Genomic DNA, 15,401 nt, shown 5'->3' on the forward strand with positions numbered 1-15,401 from the left:
CCTCTTGCCCCGGGCGGGCCCCGCCCAGAATGCGGAGAGGCCTTCGGGGAAGCGCGGACCAATCGGAGGCCCTATGTAGGGCTGAAGAGGCGGGACTCTGGTCGCCATAACAACTCATCACGCCTGTGCTGCGCGCGCGTCGCCTTCGTGCCGCAGCCCTATTAAGTGAGGCAGGGAAGGCGCGCCAGACTCGACGGCCAATCAGGGACCCGAGGGCGATGTTGCCATGACGACCACGTTGCGCTGGAGATTGCGACAGGCGCTGGAACCGCGGGGAACTCGGGGAGCGAGTGGTGAGAACAGTGAGCACCAGCACTCCGATGGCACTGGCGAGAGGAAAGGCTGCGGCGCGCAGAGCGAGGCTGCGGGACCCCAGGATGGGGGACAGGAGGCTGCGGGGCCTCAGGTGAGCAGCAAGCGAGAGACCAGTCCCTTCGAGCGCCCTCACGCGTTTTGTCCCCACGCCACGCCGGGGACGAGTCTGTGGCACAGACTCGTCCCCGGCCCCGCGGGCTTAAGTTGTCTGGGGGCTGTCGCTGTGAGTACAGATCATATAGTTATGAATACATTTTAACGCAGATCCAAACACATAGTATAACGTGAGGATCCTATATAAAGTGAGACGCCTCAAAAAAAAAAAAAAAAAAAAAAAAAGATTTTTTTTTTTTTAGCCGGACGTGGTGGCGGGCGCCTGTAGTCCCAACCACTCGGGAGGCTGAGGCAGGAGAATCGCTTGAAGCCGGGAGGCGGAGGCTTCAGTGAGCCGAAATCGCGCCACTGCACTCCAGCCCGGGCGGCAGAGCGAGAGACTCCGTTTGGGGGGGGAAAGTGTTTTTTTAAATGCAGTCAAATTCGAACGTAGGTTGATAGGATCACATAGTTGATCCGCTCTAACCCCACACCCACTTGCAGACCTGGTTAGTGCTGAGGTCCTCTCATCCCAGGGAGTAGGCTAGGGTTCGCACTGGCTCCCCTGGGGCCCGGCTTGGCGTGGCAAAGCTGGGAGTCTCGCCCTAGGTTGGGGTTTCCTCTGCTCTGTAAGCCTCTGCAGAAGGAGCAGAGGGTGGTGGGAGAAGAAGTGCCCAAGAGGGGCCACAAGCTACCTGTGATCTGTGTCCCTCCACCAGGGGGATGGGTGCTTTCATTTTTATCGTTGTGGAAAACTTCACATTAAGTACTTCTCCAAAGAATCTCCCAGACATCTACTTGTTCTTTCAAAACATATGATTTTTTTAAAAAATAATTTACATACCATAAAATTTGCCGATTTTGAGTGTACAATTCAAGGCTGGGCGCGGTGGCTCACGCCTGTAATCCCACCAATTTGGGAGGCTGAAGTGGGCGGATCACCTGAGGTCAGGAGTTCGAGACCAGCCTGACCAACATGGAGAAACCCCATCTGTACTAAAAATACAAAATTAGCTGGGCGTGGTGGCACATGCCTGTAATCCCAGCTCCTCGGGAGGCTGACAGGCAGGAGAATTGCTTGAACTCGGGAGGCGGAGGTTGCGGCGAGCCGAGATTGCACCATTGCACTCCAGCCTGGGCAACAAGGGCGAAACTGCGTCTCAAAAAAAAAAAAAAAAAAAAAAAAAAAGGCCGTAGGTCTGAATAGACCCCTCACCTAAGAAAAATAGATACATAGCTGGCAAATAGGCACATGAAAATATGCTCCACATCATATGCCATTAGGGAACTGCAAATTGAAACAATAATGAGATACTACTATACATCTATTAGAATGGCTACAATGCAAAACACTGATAGCAACATATGCTAGCAAGGTTGTGAGGCAATGGGAACTCTCGTTTACTGCTGATAGAAAGGCAAAATGGTATAGCCACTTTGGAAGACAGTTTGGCAGTTTCTTACAAAAAGTTAAATATAGTCTTACCATATGATACAGCAATCACACTCCTGGGTATTTGCACAAATGAGTTGAGAACTTATGTCCATGCGAAAACCACACAAATTATTATAGCAGCTTTATTCATAATTGCTCAAAACTTGAATCAACCCAGATGTCCTTCAATAGATAAATGGCTAATCTGTGTTACATCCACACAATGGAATATCATTCAGCAATAAAATTAACTGTGCTACCAAGTTATGAAAGGCATGGAGGAGTCTGAAATGCACATTGGTAAGTGACAGAAGCCAGACTGAAAAAGCTACATACTGTATGATTACAAGTTTATGACATTCTGGAAAAGGTAAAGCTATAGAGACAGTAAAGCAGTGACTGCCAGGGGCTCAGTGGGAGGGAGGGAGGGAGGGAGGAATGAATAGTAGCACAAGTAATTTTTGGGGGCAGTAAAAGTATTTTTTACTATATTGTAATGGTGGATACATGAGTGTATGCATTTGTGAAAACCCATATAATGTACATTAATAATAATGTACTAATATTCATTTTAAAATGTTAACAAATAGGCCGGGTGCGGTAGCTCATGCCTGTAATCCCAGCATTTTGGGAGGCTGAGCGGGGCGGATCACGAGGTCAGGAGATGGAGACCATCCTGGCCAAAATGGTGAAACCCCAACTCTACTAAAAATACAAAAATTAGCTGGGTGTGATGGCACGCGCTTGTCGTCCCAGCTATTCGTGAGGCTGAGACAGGAGAATTGCTTGAACCCGGGAGGCGGAGGTTGCTGTGAGATCGTGCCACTGCACTCCAGCCTGGGTGTCAGAGCAAGACTCCGTCTCAAAAAAAAAAAAAAAAAAAAAAGAAACTAAAATGAGGTCCAATGAAGCAGTGCCAGGAAAAACATAAATGAGCTATTAAGCCCAGGAAAGGTAAGTGGTTAAGAGAGAACTTTGGTCTGAGACTTCCTGGAATCAAACTGTAGCACTGCCTCCCACTGGCTTTATGACTCAGGGCAAATACTTAGCCTATGGGAGACTCAGGCCCTGGACCCTCTACTCCTCTGTTCCACCCGTGGGAGAGATCAGGCCCATCTCACAGAGGAACAGATTTTCAAGAATGATTTGAGGATATGTATTAGCCCAGGACATGTTATGGGATGACCAGTGTCTTCAAACTAGGCAGAAAGAGGGGACAGGGTACAGGAGTCAGGGGAAGTAGGCGAAAAGGTGGAATGTTTAGTAGGGGATCAGGAACATAGAAAAGTGGCAAGGCTAGTGACCTTGGTACCCAGACACCAGGGGTATAACTCAGGTTCCAGGTGTGAGAACAGCTCAATTCCAGGGATACTTCCATCCCCAGCTTGCAATCTCCATGGCTGAGCCTCTTTGATAACTTTTGTGCTATTCCTGGTTTCAAGTCTACCTGGTCCATCAGTCAGTGCTCTTGTCTGCACTCCAGTTGGGGGAACTCATGAACTGTAAAGGGCAATCCTGTGGGGGAATGAACAGGTTGGTCAGTCCAGCCTAGGGCAGACTGACCCACCATGACAGTCCAGGGGTACTGATGACAGGCATGTACCATGAGCTTGGGGGTGTCCCACCTGTGTCTCCACTGGAGAGAATACACAGGTGTCACTGAGGAACAGGGTTGCAAGGACTATCTGAGGATATGGGGTCAGCTGAGGACATGTTAAGGAGAGGCAAACATTGCACAGCTAGGCACTAAGGAGAGAGAAAGGGACACAGCGGGGCATGGCCAGAAGACTGGAATTGGGGAGCTGAGTGGAGGCACCAAGACCTGCGAGGGCACAGGCTGGGCACCAGGTGTGAGAACAGCCCACTCCTGGGGGCATTCACCAGGGGTAGATCTCTTCAAGGTCCCTCTGCCACAACTAGTTTTGAGTTCATGTGGTCCACCTGCTGGTGGGAATGTAGAAGCCTTCAGACCTATGAAGGATGATGAGTTTTTGAGAGTCCAGCCCAGGCCAGGCCAAAACACCATGACCCCAGCAAGCGAGAATAATCCTTACTCCAAGACAAACACAGACCTGCACAAAATGAACATCCAGGGAAGGCTCCCAGGCAGGACCCAGTGGCCCCACACGCACCCATGTCAGTGCATGCAGTGCCTGGAATCTTACAGGAAGTGACCGAGCTGAACGTGACCAGCTGTGAAGATTCAGAGACTTCTGAGCCCCGATCTTGGCCACTCACGGCCCTTGGGTAGAACGTGTGGGGTGTCCACTCAGCCACTTGTTAGAGGAGGTGGCATTATCTGGGCCTCAGTGCCACGACCAACAGCGACTTCCAAGGGGAACATGGAAAGAACAGAGGAAAAAAACCAGAGTTGAGGCTGGGGAGAGTTATGGTGCCAGTGGTCTCACCCAGCACTGAGTGCAAAGTTCTCCAGCATCACTTCAGGTAGAAGCTCCTCTGGACCTTGCCTAAGAACTCCGTTCGTCCGGGAGGACGCAGGCCCACCTGCTCTAACATGAACGCGTCTGAATTCAGCGGAGGACACCCAGGAGCCCGGTTATTCTCCTGCCAGCGTCCTCCCCTGATGTGTCCCTGACCCCGTGCTCTGACGTACTCAGCCATGTATGTACTCACTCTCCTCTCCCAGGCCCCCATACCTGAGATCACCATGGCCTGATATGGGGTAGACTACAAGCCTACCGTGCCTCGGCCATGTGCAGGGCGACCTGTCCCTGGCATCCACACCTGTGGCCCATACGTCGCCCGCATTGTGGGGCGCCGAAAACCCAACACAACTGAAACACAACTGCTGACCTTCCCCCTAAGCCGCCTCTAAACGAGGTCCCTCGGCCCCTGGTCCCAGCCGCTCTTTGAAGCCTTGCCTGATGACAGGCATGTACCATGTTTTTGGCTGGGACATTTTTCTGAGCCTTGCTCCGGGCTCCGTAAAGCGGACACGGTGCCAGGGAGAGAATTTCGGGGCGGTTGCGGGCACAGGCGGGCTTCTGCGGAGGCCCTGGCGAACGCCCCCGCGCGGCGCGGTCCGATGGCCCCATGGGGCCGCCCCTCCACTGTGAGGTCACCGGGGTTCAGCAACATTCACTGCGGCTAGGACGCGTACAGGTCACTGAGGCAGAACTTTCCGATTCTCGCGCCTTCGTTCGTTTCTGCGGACCAGCGGAGACTCCTCCACACTGCCCACCGCCCAATGATCCCACAGCCGCAAACCGCCCCAAAGCCAGCGCCGAAAGCCGAAGCCGGAAGCCCCGCCCCACGCAGGGCCCGCCCGAACGTTCCCGTTCCTGGGCCGCCATTGGCCAAGTCTGAACGGCCGCACGTCGAGGCTCCTTATGGGAAATGTAGTTCACGGCCCGCTTCAGGAGCTAGCGGCGCCCTCCCTTATCGCCTTGGCAACGACCCAGCCGCGCCGCGAGGAGAGCCGGGAATGGAGGTCGTGGCGTGAGGGGCGCCGAGCGAGGGGAGGCGCGGGCCACGGGAGTTCCGGCGTTGCCCGGCAGTCCGCAGTCCTCGGCGGGAAGGCTGTCCCGGCGCCTCAGGCAGCTCTGCGTGGGCCGGGGTGACTTCCTCGCGATCCCCTGCGCCAGGTGAAGGGCAGGGACCCTTGCCGCGCCTTCCACGCGCCGTGCCCCACCGGCGAGTGGCTCCATCTTCCTCAGACTTGTCGCTCGCGGACAGGCGCCGTGGGTCTCCCGGGCCTCCGTACGGTCCTCCTTCCCAGCGGCTCCGGGAAGCGGTTCCCTGTCTTCGGACGCATTTCACCCGCGCGGGGAGAGCTTCCCGGGAAGGTTCCACGGCGGCCGAGGGTTTCCGCGCCCGGGACGCGTTTCGGCTGAGGCCGTGGGTCCAGGCCACGGGTTCTGCCCGCACGGTCCAATGGCCGGGGAGGCGGAGGTGAGCAGAGGATGCCTCCGAGGAATGAGGGGAGGCCACCAGGTGGGGGGCGGCGTGTGCCAGGGCAGAGTTGGAGGAGGGCAGGAGATCTGCGTATGGAGATCTCGGAGATCTGCGTATGATTCCAGGGGGAGGTCTTTGATGCAGGGCTGGGGCATGCCCTTGGCAGTGGGAGCCATTGGAGATGTGCCGCAGGACTGGGACAGGATGGGGTCGTAGTTGCTGTGCCAGGCCCTCTGGAGACGCATGTGCAGAACGGCGTGTGGAAGGCCAGGCAATTGCCTATAGGGTAAACTGGGGACGTTGTGCTGGGGGTGTACAGTTTTAGGCATTCTGTTGTCCAGTTTTGTGCCTGTTGAGCAGGAGGCAAACTGGACCCTGGGACCAGGTACTTGAGACCTAAGGGAGAAGGATGAGCATAGGTTTGGTTGCGTCTGAGAGTTGTGATCTCTGGGACTGGAATTGGCAGGCAGGAGATAGAGTGGAGCCTGTGCCCTTGGCCCTGCACATAGATGGCATCAGTCTGGTCACCAACCTGATGTCGCTTTGGGCTGGACACAGTTTCCAGTAGTAACACCAGAAGCATCAATAACACCAGCAGCTCTGATATTCCTCTGGGATAGGAGAAGGAAGGTATAAGGGTATGTGTAGGGAGTAAGGTGGGGAAGGGTTTAGAGCTCATAGGGAAAGATAATGTCAGGGGGAGATGTGATAGGACCCTGAGATACAGGTCAAGGGCCTGAATGTGTCCATTTGTCCATATTTTGGTTGTTTTTTTCTGCCCATCATTGACCCCAAGGCTCAGTTGGACCCATCATTGCAGGGCTTGGTGATGTTTGAGGATGTGACGGTATATTTCTCCAGGGAGGAGTGGGGGCTCCTTAATGTGACCCAGAAGGGCCTATACCGGGATGTGATGCTGGAGAACTTTGCACTCGTTAGCTCACTGGGTAAGTCTCTTACACTGTCCCCCAGCACACTGACTACCCCCTCATTTTCCCCATGCGAAGTTCTGTCCATAACGAAGCCAGACCATGGGGGCTCTTTCTTTCCCAGATTCCCTGTTATAGGTGTTGTGGGTGGTGGGACTCGGTGGTGGGACTCGGCGGTGTGCTCTTTCCCTGCCTTTCTCTGAGCAATGCTGTTGGCAGCCTCAACACCTCTTGCCCCAGGAGCTAGTGGAGCAGGTTTTGGGGGTCAGATGTTTCATAGTTTGCCCACCAGATCCCACCAAGCTCTGCCTTTTCCTGGCCATGTGACTCTCTTGAAGACATGGCTTCTCTGTGCTCTGGGTTTTGCCTTCCTACAAAAGAAATTTTACAGGGACCTCCCTGGGCCAGGCTTGACCCATGAATTTTAATCAGAACGGTTTGGGAAATAAACATATATATATATATTTTTTTTTTTGAGACAGAGCCTCGCTCTGTTGCCCAGGCTGGAGTGCAGTGGCGCAATCTCGGCTCACCACAACCTCTGCCTCCAGGGTTCAAGCGATTCTCCTGCCTCAGTCTCCTGAGTAGCTGGGACTACAGGCTCGCGCCACCATGCCTGGCTAATTTTTGTATTTGTAGTAGAGACAGGGTTTCACTATGTTGGCCAGGCTGGTCTTGAACTCCGGACCTCGTGATCTGCCTGCCTTGGCCTCTCAAAGTGCTGGGATTACAGGCGTGAGCCACTGCGCCCGGCCACAAAGGTACTTCTTTCGTTAAATTTATTCCTAAGTACTCTATTCTTCACTGTTAAGTATGGTGTTAGCTGTTGGTTTTTTGCAGATGCCCATTTCAGGTGAGGAAGTTCCCTTCTCTTTCTAGTTCATTTAATGTGTTTATTAAGAAAAGTCATGGCCAGGTGCAGTGGCTCATGCCTGTAATTTCAGCATTTTGGGAGGGCGAGGCAGGTGGATTACCTGAGGTCAGGAGTTCAAGACCAGCGTGGTCAACATGGTGAAACCCCATCTCTACTAAAAATAGAAAACTAGCCAGGTGTGGTGGCACATGCCTGTAATCCCAGCTACTAGGGAAGCTGAGGCAGGAGAATCGCTTGAACCTGGGAGGTGGAGGTTGCAGTGAGCTGAGATCGCACCATTGCACTCCAGCCTGGGCAACAAGAGTGAAACTACGTCTCAAAAAAAAAAAGAAAAGAAAAGAAAGGTCACTAGATTTTGTCAAATGCTTTTCCAATGTCTAATGAAATGATCATGTGATTTTTGTCCTCTCTTCTGTTAATGTAGTATATTAGAATAATTGATTGCCTTTTCTTTTTTTGAGACGGAGCCTTGTTCTGTCGCCAGGCTGGAGTGCAGTGGCGCGATCTCTGCTCACTTTAACCTCCACCTCCCGGGTTCAAGTGATTTTCCTGCCTCAGCCTCCCAAGTAGCTGGGACTATAGGCGTGCACCACCACGCCCAGCTAATTTTTGTATTTTTCGTAGAGATGGGGTTTCACCATGTTTGCAAGGATGGTCTTGATCTCTTGACCTCGTGATCTGCCCCCGTCGGCCTCCCAACACTAATTGTTGATTTTCATATGTTCAGCCTTGCATTACTGGGATAAATTCCCTGTCATTGCTTATAATACTTGTGTTTTTTTTTTTTTTTTTTTTTTTTTTTTTTTTTTTTTTAGACACAGTCTTACTCTGTTGCCCAGGCTGGAGTTTAGTGGCATGATCTCAGCTCATTGCAACCTCCACCTCTTGGGTTCAAGTGATTCTCCTGCCCCCGCCTCCTGAGTAGCTGGGTTACAGGCATGCACCACTATGCCCAGCTAATTTTTTTATTTTTAGTAGAGACAGGGGTTTCACCATGTTGGCCAGGATGGTCTTGAACTCCCGACCTCAGGTGATCCACCCATCTCGGCGTCCAAAGTGCTGAGATTACAGGTGTGAGACACCACACCCGGCCAGCGGTGTAGTTTTCTTATAATGTCTCTGTATTGAGTATGAGGGTAATTTTGGCCTCAGTGGATGAGTTGGGAATGTTTCCTTCTCTTCTGTTTTCTGGAAGAGTTTGTTAAGTATTGGTGTTAATTCTTATTTCAGTATTGTTAGTATTCACCTTTGAAGCCATCAGGGCTTGGGGTTGTGTGTGTGTTGGGGGGAATGTTTTTTAATAACAACAAGAAAACCCTCTTTGTTACATTTGTATTTAGATTTTCTATTTCTTCTTGACTCAGTTTTAATAGTTTGTGTCTACTTGGGAATTTGTCCATTTCATCTAAGTTATCCAATTTGTTGGCATACATTTGTACATAGTATTTCATTATTTTTTAATTTTTATAAGGTTACTAGTGATGTCCTTTTTCCATTCCTGTTCAAAGTAGTATTGAGTCTTCTCTCTGTTTTTTGTCACTCTAGGTAAACATTTGCCAATTTTGTTGATTTTTTCAAAGAACCAAATTTTGGTTTGTTGGTTCTCTTTTTCTAATCTGTTTCATTTGTTTCTGCTCTAATTTTTATTATTTCCCTCCTTTTGCTATCTTTGGGTTTGTTTTTCTTTTTCTTGTTCCTTGAGGTATAAAGTTAGGTTATTGGTTTGAGATCTTTTAAAATATGGGTATTTATAGCCATAATGTTCCTGCTAAGCTCTGCATTTTCTGCATCCCATAATTTTTTGTTTGTTGTGGTATTTTTTTCTTTTTCTTTTTTTTTTTTTTTTAATTTTTCTTTTTGAGATGGAGTCCCGTTGCCCAGGCTGGAATGCAATGGCGCGATCTCGGCTCAATGCAATCTCCACCTCCTGGGTTCAAGCAATTCTCCTGCCTCAGCCTCCTGAGTCGCTGGGATTACAGGCATGTGCCACCATGCCTGGCTAATTTTTTTTTTTTTTTTTTTGAGGTGGAGTCTGATGCCGCTCAGGCTGGAGTGCAGTGGTGCGATCTTGGCTCACTGCAACCTCCGCCCCCCAAGTTCAAGCGATTCTCCTGCCTCAGCCTCCCGAGTGGCATGGTCCACCACGCCTGGCTAATTTTTGTATTTTTTTTTTTTTGGTAGAGACAGGGTTTCGCCATGTTGGCCAGGCTGGTCTTGAACTCCAGACCACAGGTGATCCACCCACCTCAGCCTACCAAAGTGCTGGGATTACAGGCGTGAGCCACCACCCGGCCTGTTGTATTTTTCTTTTCTTTTCTTTTTTTCTTTTTTTGAGATGGAGTCTTGCTCTGTCGCCCAGGCTGGAGTGCAGTGGCGCGATCTCAGCTCACTGCAAGCTCTGCCTCCTGGGTTCACGCCATTCTCCTGCCTCAGCCTCCTGAGTAGCTGGGACTACAGGCGCACACCACCATGCCTGGGTAATTTTTTTTTTGGTATTTTTAGTAGAGATGGGGTTTCACTGTGTTAGCCAGGATGGTCTTGATCTCCTGACCTCATGATCTGCCCGTCTCGGCCTCCCAAAGTGCTGGGATTATAGGCATGAGCCACCGCGCCCAGCCGAGGCTTATTTTATATCCTAGCAAATGGTATGTTCTGAAGACCGTTCCATGTGCACGTGACAATGTATATCCTGCTGTTGTTAGGTGGCAAGCTCTATAGATGTCTGTTAGGACTAGCTGGTTTTCATTGTTGTTCAAGTCCGCTGTTGTTATTGATGGTGGGAAATTACAATCTTTATTATTGCTGAACAGTCTGTTTCTTCAGTTATGTCAGTTTTGCTTCATAGAAAGGCTTTTTCTTTTCTTTTTGTTTGTTTCTTTGTGTTTTTGAGACAGAGTCTCGCACTGTCGCCCAGGCTGGAGTGCAGTGGTGTGATCTCAGCTCACTGCAAGCTCCTCCTCCCAGGTTCATGCCATTCTCCTGCCTAAGCCTCCCGAGTAGCTGGGACTACAGGTGCCCGTCACCACATCCGCCTAATTTTTTGTATTTTTAGTAGAAGGGGGGTTTTACCGTGTTAGCCAGGATAGTCTTGATCTCCTGACCTCGTGATCCGCCCACCTTGGCCTCCCAAAGTGCTGGGATTACAGGCGTGAGCCACCGCGCCCGGCCTGTTTTTTTTTTTTTTTTTTTTTTTTTAAGAATATAAGCACATTAAAGAGTATATTATGAGAAATAAATAGTGCATTTTACATAGAGTGGGTTTTGAAAAATAAAAGTTATGTTTGGCCATGCATGTACTGGAGGAGGATTCCATTATCTGGTTTTCTTCTTTTCTTTCCTTTGTTTGTTTTTATTATTATTATTATTATTTTTTTACTGTTCATTCTTGGGTGTTTCTCCCAGAGGGGGATTTGGCAGGGTCATAGGACAATAGTGGAGGGAAGGTCAGCAGATAAACAAATGAACAAAGGTCTCTGGTTTTCCTAGGCAGAGGACCCTGCGGCCTTCTGCAGTGTTTGTGTCCCTGGATACTTGAGATTAGGGAGTGGTGATGACTCTTAACGAGCATGCTGCCTTCAAGCATCTGTTTAACAAAGCACATCTTGCACCGCCCTTAATCCATTTAACCCTGAGTGGACACAGCACATGTTTCAGAGAGCACAGGGTTGGGGGTAAGGTCACAGATCAACAGGATAAGAATTTTTCTTAGTACAGAGCAAAATGAAAAGTCTCCCATGTCTACCTCTTTCTACACAGACACGGCAACCATCCGATTTCTCAATCTTTTCCCCGCCTTTCCCCCCTTTCTATTCCACAATACTGCCATTGCCATCATGGCCCGTTCTCAATGAGCTGTTGGCTACACCTCCCAGACAGGGTGGTGGCCGGGCAGAGGGGCTCCTCACTTCCCAGTAGGGGCGGCCTGGCAGAGGCGCCCCTCACCTCCCGGACGGGGCAGCTGGCCGGGCGGGGGGCTGACCCCTCCACCTCCCTCCCGGACGGGGCGGCTGGCCGGGCGGGGGGCTGACCCCCCCACCTCCTTCCCGGACGGGGCGGCTGGCCGGGCGGGGGGCTGACCCCCCCACCTCCCTCCCGGACCGGCCTGTTTGTTTTTGAGACAGGGTCTCACTCTGTTGCCCAGGCTGGAGTCCAATGGTGTGATCGTGACTCACTGACGCTTTGACCTCCTAGGCTCAAGTGATCCTCTCACTATGGCCTCCCTAGTAACTGGGACTACAGGTGGTGCATGCCACCATGCCTGGCTAATTAAAATAATATATTTTTTGTAGAGTTGGGGTCTTACTGTGTTGCCCAGGCTGCTTGCGAACATCTGGGTTTAAGTGATCTCCTACCTCACTTTCCAAAGTGCTGGGATTACAGGCATCAGCCACCATGCCCAGCCTGTTTCTTTTACTACCTGTCACCCGCAGGACTTGCACCTTCAAGATCCCCTGTGTTTACCCAGCTGGAGGATGATGAACAGTCATGGGTGCCCAGCTGGGTGGATGTGACTCCAGTCAGCAGAGCAGAAGCCAGGAGAGGTTTTGGTCTTGGTAAGTGGAGTGGAGGGGAATACCTTGGTTTCAGCAGTGGGCTCACAGAATGCTGAGTACCTGCATACACCGATACCTTGGTGTTGACGGCAGTGACCATACCTTATTTCCTTCCACCTTTCCTGTCTTATGTGGACACTGTGCAGTCTGCCATCTCTACCATGATTTTCAGGCCCCGCATGTTCCTGCCTCTCTGGCCTGTGTCTCCTCATTGCCCTTCTCTGTATCTGTGCAGAGCTGTCTACTGTTGGCGACTCAGTGCGTGTCTTGAAATGTGCACATATCCTTAAACAGGTATTTGAACTTCAGCCAATCCTTAATTAATACTTAAACACCAGCTACTATTTTGGAATCACATTTTGCTGGGACTAGACACATGCCTCCTCATAGTGCTTGGCTGTCACCAGCAGCCAAGGCCCTGCTGAAACCCTTTGCAGAGGAGTGACTTGGAGACCCCACCTCTCTTCCCTGCACCGTATCCTATCTTGTGCCCTCATCTCAGTTGAGGTTTTCCTTAGTCTGTAGTCTGGTGGAGCCATATTCAGTTGTGCCAGGCTTTCCCAACCCAGACCTTTCCTAGCAACCTCTCAGCAATTCTTTTTTTTTTTTAAGATGGAGTTTTGCTCTTATTGCCCAGGCTGGAGTGCAGTGGCGCAATCTCAGCTCACTGCAACCTCTGCCTCCTGGGTTCATGCCACTCTCCTGCCTCAGCCTCTTGAGTAGCTGGGACTACAGGCGCTGGCCACCATGCCTGGCTAATTTTTTTTTTTTTTTTGAGACGGAGTTTTGCTCTTACTGCCCAGGCTGGAGTGCAGTGGCGCGATCTCAGCTCACTGCAACCTCTGCCTCTGGATTCAAGTGATCCTCCTGCCTCAGCCTCCCGAGTAGCTGGGATTACAGGCATGCACCACCACACCCGGCTAATTTTGTATTTTTAGAAGAGATGGGGTTTCGTCGTGTTGGTCAGGCTGGTCTCGAACTCCTGACCTCACGTGATCTGCCCGCCTCGGCCTCCCAAAGCACTGGGATTACAGGCGTGAGCCACCACGCCTGGCCCTTTCAGCAGTTCTATGGAGTCCTTCTGGGTGTGTCTGACATGCACTGGTGATTAAGGTACCTCCTCCCTGTAGTTCAACTCTTAGTAATGATTCATCTCTGCTTTCAGATGGTTTGTGTAGAGTGGAGGATGAGAGAGCCCATCCTGAGCATCTAAAGAGCTACAGAGTCATCCAGCACCAGGACACTCATAGTGAGGGGAAACCAAGAAGGCACACTGAGCATGGGGCAGCCTTCCCACCTGGTTCCAGTTGTGGGCAACAGCAAGAAGTCCATGTGGCAGAGAAGCTGTTCAAATGCAGTGACTGTGGGAAGGTGTTCTTAAAGGCCTTTGCCCTCCTTGACCATCTGATAACGCATTCTGAAGAGAGACCCTTCAGATGCCCAACAGGCAGAAGTGCTTTCAAGAAGAAGTCAGCTCATATTAACCCCCGAAAAATTCACACTGGAGAAACAGCCCATGTGTGTAATGAATGTGGGAAGGCCTTCAGTTACCCGTCTAAGCTGAGGAAACACCAGAAGGTTCACACAGGCATAAAACCTTTTAAGTGTAGTGACTGTGGTAAAACCTTCAACCGCAAAGACGCACTTGTTCTACACCAGAGGATTCACACTGGAGAAAGGCCTTACGAGTGCAGCAAATGTGGTAAAACCTTCAGTGTTCTGTCTACCCTCATTCGGCACCGGAAAGTGCACATTGGAGAAAGGCCCTATGAGTGTACAGAATGTGGGAAGTTCTTTAAATATAATAATAGCTTCATTCTTCACCAGAGAGTTCACACTGGAGAAAGGCCTTTTGAATGCAAGCAATGTGGGAAAGGCTACGTGACCCGTTCAGGCCTCTATCAGCACTGGAAAGTCCACACTGGGGAACGGCCCTATGAATGTAGCCTGTGTGGGAAAACCTTCACTACCAGATCCTACCGCAATCGGCACCAGCAGTTCCACACTGAAGAGAGGTCTTATGAATGTACAGAGTGTGGGAAAGCCTTCAAACATAGTTCCACCCTCCTTCAGCACAAGAAAGTCCATACTCCAGAAAGGTGTCAGGAGGACAGGGCACATGGGAAAGTCGTTAGCTGCTAGCACCGTGTTCATCAGGAAAGGTCTTATTCCAGAAAGGAGGTTGAGGAGAGTGGCCGTGAGAGTGCCATCCGAAAGAAGCTAAACCTTGCACATCCCAACACCCACCCCAGGGAGAGTTCCCGTGTGTGCCTGGTGTGTGGGACGCTTTCGGGAGCCACATTGCACTCTGACTTGCCTGGGGCTGTTGGCAGTGTCACATCACTGAGTTTATCCACTGCCATCCACCTCTATCCACCCCATAAGGTCCCTACAGCAGACCTTGTGCTCCTTGCTCTAAACAGTAGAGAATCATTAATAGTGGAGCCCAAAACAGGCCTCATTCCCTACCCTTGACTAGTTTAGCTGTGGACATGACCCACCTCTGGCCAGAGGAGCTGAGCTGGTATCTGCTGGGGGCTTCCTGGGAAGGTTTACCATTTTCATGGAAATGGTTGACATTACACATGGTATTTGTCATGCCCTAGCATGGACTGTCTCATACTGCTCTGGACTGTGTGGTAATAAAGGCTTTATTGTTTAAGCCGCTTAAAATTTTTTTTTTTTTTTTTTTTTTTTTTTTTTTTTTTGAGATGGTCTTATTCTGTTGCCCAGGCTGGAATGCAGTGGTGCCATCATAGCTCACCACAGCCTTGAACTGCTGGTCTCAAGGGATCTTCCTGCTTCAGCCTCCTGAGTAGCTGGCACTACAGGTGTGCGCCATCACACCTGGCTAATTTTTTTTTTTTCATTTGTAGACAGGGTCTTGCTATATTGCCCAAGCTGGTCTCGAACTCTGAGCCTCAAGCTATCCTCCTGCCTTGGCCTCCCAAAGTGCTGGGAGCCACTGTGCCTGGCCTAGTTTTTTTAGAGACAGGGTCTCACAGTCTTGCCCAGGCTGGAGTGCAGTAGTGTGAACCTAGCTCATTGCAGACTTGAACTACTGGACTCAAGTGATCCTCCTGCTTCAGCGTATTGAATAGCTAGGATTGTACTTGTGTGGCACCACATCTGACTAATTTTAAAAATTTGTATAGAGACCGGATCTTGCTACATTGCCCAGGCTGGTCATGAACTCTTTGTCTCAAGCAGTCCTCTTGCCTCAGCCTTCCAAAGTGCTGGTATTATAGTTGTGAGCCACTGTGCCCTGCCAAGTCTCTTTTAATATT

General features: G+C 50.5%; 1 protein-coding gene across 4 annotated transcripts; it reads left to right on the plus strand.

The window, feature by feature from the left end:
• The first annotated feature begins 260 nt into the window (after positions 1 to 260).
• On the plus strand, positions 261 to 14,776 carry ZNF584 (zinc finger protein 584). 4 transcript variants are annotated; one of them, XM_016937003.4, is made up of 4 exons: positions 261 to 406; positions 6,579 to 6,705; positions 11,992 to 12,114; positions 13,280 to 14,776. In XM_016937003.4, the coding sequence occupies exons 2-4, from the start codon at positions 6,588 to 6,590 to the stop codon at positions 14,254 to 14,256; spliced, it is 1,218 nt and encodes a 405-aa protein (XP_016792492.2). In that variant the 5' UTR covers positions 261 to 406; positions 6,579 to 6,587; the 3' UTR covers positions 14,257 to 14,776. The 4 variants fall into 4 exon arrangements, with proteins under 4 accessions (XP_016792492.2, XP_009434878.1, XP_009434877.1 ...); XM_009436603.5 differs by lacking the exon at positions 261 to 406 and adding an exon at positions 4,925 to 5,755; XM_009436602.5 differs by lacking the exon at positions 261 to 406 and adding an exon at positions 5,013 to 5,755 and having other exon boundaries at positions 6,555 to 6,705.
• The last annotated feature ends 625 nt before the right edge of the window (positions 14,777 to 15,401 follow it).

This window comes from Pan troglodytes, chromosome 20 (genome assembly GCF_028858775.2).
Source record: "Pan troglodytes isolate AG18354 chromosome 20, NHGRI_mPanTro3-v2.0_pri, whole genome shotgun sequence".
Taxonomy (NCBI): domain Eukaryota; kingdom Metazoa; phylum Chordata; class Mammalia; order Primates; family Hominidae; genus Pan; species Pan troglodytes.

What these genes read in the sequence shown, in the direction of transcription:
- ZNF584 (XM_009436602.5), top strand. An exon ending in TGCACTCGTTAGCTCACTGG is followed by an intron (nt 6,706 to 11,991) that starts GTAAGTCTCTTA and finishes TGTCACCCGCAG; the next exon opens with GACTTGCACCTTCAAGATCC. An exon ending in CAGGAGAGGTTTTGGTCTTG is followed by an intron (nt 12,115 to 13,279) that starts GTAAGTGGAGTG and finishes CTCTGCTTTCAG; the next exon opens with ATGGTTTGTGTAGAGTGGAG.